This window comes from Dermacentor variabilis, chromosome 5 (genome assembly GCF_050947875.1).
Source record: "Dermacentor variabilis isolate Ectoservices chromosome 5, ASM5094787v1, whole genome shotgun sequence".
NCBI lineage: Eukaryota > Metazoa > Arthropoda > Arachnida > Ixodida > Ixodidae > Dermacentor > Dermacentor variabilis.
The window spans coordinates 8,222,011-8,225,659 of record NC_134572.1 but is presented as its reverse complement, the minus strand read 5'-3'; the positions used below and the strand labels follow the sequence as shown (position 1 = coordinate 8,225,659).

The 3,649-nt window shown below is 51.0% G+C and overlaps 1 protein-coding gene across 1 annotated transcript; it reads right to left on the bottom strand.

Annotated features, from left to right (window-relative positions):
• Nucleotides 1-323: 323 nt before the first annotated feature.
• On the bottom strand, nt 324-3,294 carry LOC142581787 (uncharacterized). The gene is made up of 2 exons (XM_075691238.1): nt 2,528-3,294; nt 324-887 (listed from the first exon to the last, which is right to left on the bottom strand). Exons 1-2 carry the CDS (start codon nt 3,197-3,199, stop codon nt 717-719), a joined length of 843 nt encoding a protein of 280 aa, XP_075547353.1. The 5' UTR covers nt 3,200-3,294; the 3' UTR covers nt 324-716.
• Between the last annotated feature and the right edge of the window lie 355 nt (nt 3,295-3,649).

Here is a 3,649-nt window from a genome sequence, read left to right as displayed (position 1 = left end):
ACAATATCATGGGCGGGATTTTGCGACCCACTCGATTGTGATTGGCCGCGACAGAGTCATCAGATACCCTAGTCTAGTCTCCTGGGCAAGACGACGGTACAAAAAGCGGAGACCTTTGGTGCAGTGAGAGATGGGCTGACGTGTCCTGATGTGAACTCGGTCGTTTAATACGACCGAGTTCACAGTAGGACACGTCACAGTAGGAGTAGGCTTCCGTACCTAGAGCCAGTGTAAATAATGTAAATAAACCCTTTTTACTTCATTCCTCTTACTGGACGTACTCGTCAATGATATGGTGGATTCCTGGCCCAGACGCCACCTCGTGCCGCAACAAAACATTTAATAGAAACAAATTTGAGCAGGCGTACGGTACGCATGTTCACACGTATATGCGCAACAAAGGCAAAACGTAATACAGCAAAAAAAAAAAAGCTAAGGCAAAAAATTAACGGAGGATATGCTACTCAAAGTAGCACATTGTTCTACACCTGGCTCCTGCTGCCCGACGGAAGAGCGTGGGCGGCGGCTTGCCAGACAAAAGCGTGCGAAACGGAATCGTCACGCATGCCGCGCAACTACAGAGGACCCACGGCTAAGCGCGGCGCCGCAGCGCGCTCAGTTCGTTACGGGCCCGACACCGGCCGACACAAGTGCCGCCGACAGGGGTCGCACGCACTGCACGTCCCCGACCCACTGTGGGCCCGCAAGCGAGCCAGCTAGATCGCCTGCGTGCTGCTGTTCGCGCAGCCCTGCCCGACGCACACGGCGACGTCGGCGGGCGCGGCGCGAAGCTGTTTGAGGATGGCCACCACCAGGACGAAGACGATTATGGCCACCGCAGCGATGACCACGGGGCGCTTCGACTCGGGTCTCTCGTCTTCGTGCACCTGCGGCGTTATAGAGACTCAGTCTCGGTCAGTGCTTCAGAAATGAAACACGTAGCGGCTGAGCAAGGCTGCTGCACAGACACACGAACTGACATAAAATTGTTAATGTATTAATCACTGATTCACCCTGTATTAGAGTATATTTCCAATGTCTAAAGTCCAGATAAGCAGTGCGACATTAAGAAAATTGAACCTGTACAAAGGAAAGGGGGGCTCGTTTTATTCGTCATCGCTAGGCTGTTCCCTCTTACCCGCCCTGGATTCCTTGTATTTGCCCCTTAACCAGACGGTACGTTGATTTTTGAAACTTGAAACTATACACTTCGTTGTTCCCTCATCTCGTCTATCAGTGGTTTTTTTGTTGTTGTTGTTGTTGTTTTTTTCAACTAGACGATACCAGTCACAACCTCAAGCCTTTCTTTGGGCGCACTAACTCAAAACAGAGTTGGAATATTCCCACGAGTTGACGAATGCTCAAAGGAGACGCCCGGTTCTGTCCGTAAACTGTCACTGTGGGGTCTTTTAGAGTCATTTTAGCGATTTTGTGTACCGCACTGTCATTTAAGCGCATAGCCGCATAATTATATAGCCCTACGAGCTAGCAGGCGCCATAGAGATTATGTTATTATTTTTCTCTTTTGAACAGCTGCATACGCAAGCACCAGTACTAGATAGCACCTTTAACCCCTTGACTCGTACTACCGCACGAGATTCTGTAGGACCTGGGTTTCATTAAACAATCGCGAACATCTGACCATGTCGACGCTGATACTTGATAGAGATCAGAAACACTCACTACTGGATATCTCTGATAACGATTGCAAAGGGCACACGTACGTACTGAGCAGCGTGCGAATTGCCTCTGCCCATACTTCCAACGTTGTCCAATTTATGTTTTTTCTTTCTTTCCTTGTCGACAGCGTGCCAGAGAAAGCAGTTATTCAATTTCGCAAAGCTTGCCAAAAAAAGTGAGAAGTTAAAACAGAGTAAAATTCTGATCTTTAGTTACTGTTAAAGTAGCATCATTAAAGTCCAGTTTAAAACCCTACAATTTATAACAGCCAAGTTTGAGCCTTTTTGGGCCCTTTCTTTTTCTATCGCGATGCTACCAAATGCGCGCATCCTATGCAGTCGGTATGTTTGAGACCTTTACGTGAACGAACGGCACCACAGGGCACGCCATCGCACGCCTCGTTACCCCAAACAAAGCGATGCATAAAACCTCGCTCACCCCACTGCAGCAGCGTCAGTACATGCCCTCATCTGCAATTAAGACTGGCAGCGTAAAATTTGGGACCATTTGTCTAGAAAGGTTTCCAGAAAATCAATACACAGCTCACACAACTAGCCGTCAGTTGTGGAACTACAAACGGCGCGGACGCCAATTAACCCACCGAAGGTTGTGGATAGTGGAGATACTTGCATTCCCTACACCTCCAAAGTCTGCCCTGGAGTGTGAGCTTGACTGAGAGCCCGGCCATGCATGGACTGAGGGTGCGAATTTGGACATGCTAGTCTGAAAAGGGGATCACGGCATATCTTCTGACAACGGGATTTGCTCCTTAGTTAAACTGCACGCAGCTATCCCAATGGCATCGAATTAGTGGTCTTGGAATGCACGTCCGAAAAATAACTGGTACCGGTGCGTTGCTGAAGCGCGCCGTCTGGTGAGCCTCCGGCCGAGCGGCGTCCTCGGCCTGCTGCTGATCCGGAGCTTCTTCCGGTTGCGGTTCCGTCACGGTGGCCTGCGTTCCCGCCGGTTCTTCTTCGAGCTGTTTGGAAGCACGCCTGGTCGACGGTTGTGTGGGGCTGCCAGGCGCTGCCGGCGCAGAGGTCCGAGTCTCATCCTGCTGTTGCGAGGGCGCAGGTGCTGCGTCAGCCGTGTTGCCGGCTGACGGAAGGATGAGGGACGGGGCGACCCGAGGTGGCGGCACGACCTGACTACTCGGTGTCATTTCAGGACGCGAGGAGACCTCTGGAACAGCAGCTTCGACCTCGGCGCGTGCGGTCGCGTTCTCGGAAGGCACCACCTTGCTGAGCTCACGGGACGCGGAACGCCGACTGCGACGGGAGGTGCTCGAACGCCGCGAGAATTGAGACCTGTCGTCGGTGCCAGTTATCACGGTGTTCTGCTGGGAACCCGCGGCCGTGTCGCTACGTCGGATCGAACCCCTGTCGCTAGCCTGCGATGCCTCGTGGCTGTCGGTACGTCGCCGAGAACGTTCGTCCCGCCTCGGTCCCGTCCGCTTCTGCGCCGGCTTGGTCTTTTCGGCCTTGGGCGTCGCCGGCAGGCCTTTCTCGGGAGCGTCCATCACCTCGAGTCTGAATGGACGATTGCTGCTGTTCCTCGGCAAAAATGGCACATACCCACCGTAGTGGCCGGGATAATGGTGTTGACGCTCGTGGCGCACGAGTTGCCTGTTTGGTGGCTCGAAATCCACGACTGGGGATAAGCCACGAAGGCGTATGCGTGTATATATATATATATATATATATATATATATATATATATATATATATATATATATATATATATATGGAAAGCAGCTAGAATACTGAAATGTTGTAAATAAACAGAATAGAGCGATATTCGTATTTATTAACAAATGATCATGTTAAAGGGTTTCATTCTCTGAGCCCTTAATATGAATTTTGGAGATACGTTACGTTGTGTTGGAGATATGTTAATGAAGTGCTATTATTGCGCATTCTGTAGGTCCCCGCTGCTCGTTCGGCGCGTGGACACATGAAAGCGCCCCTTT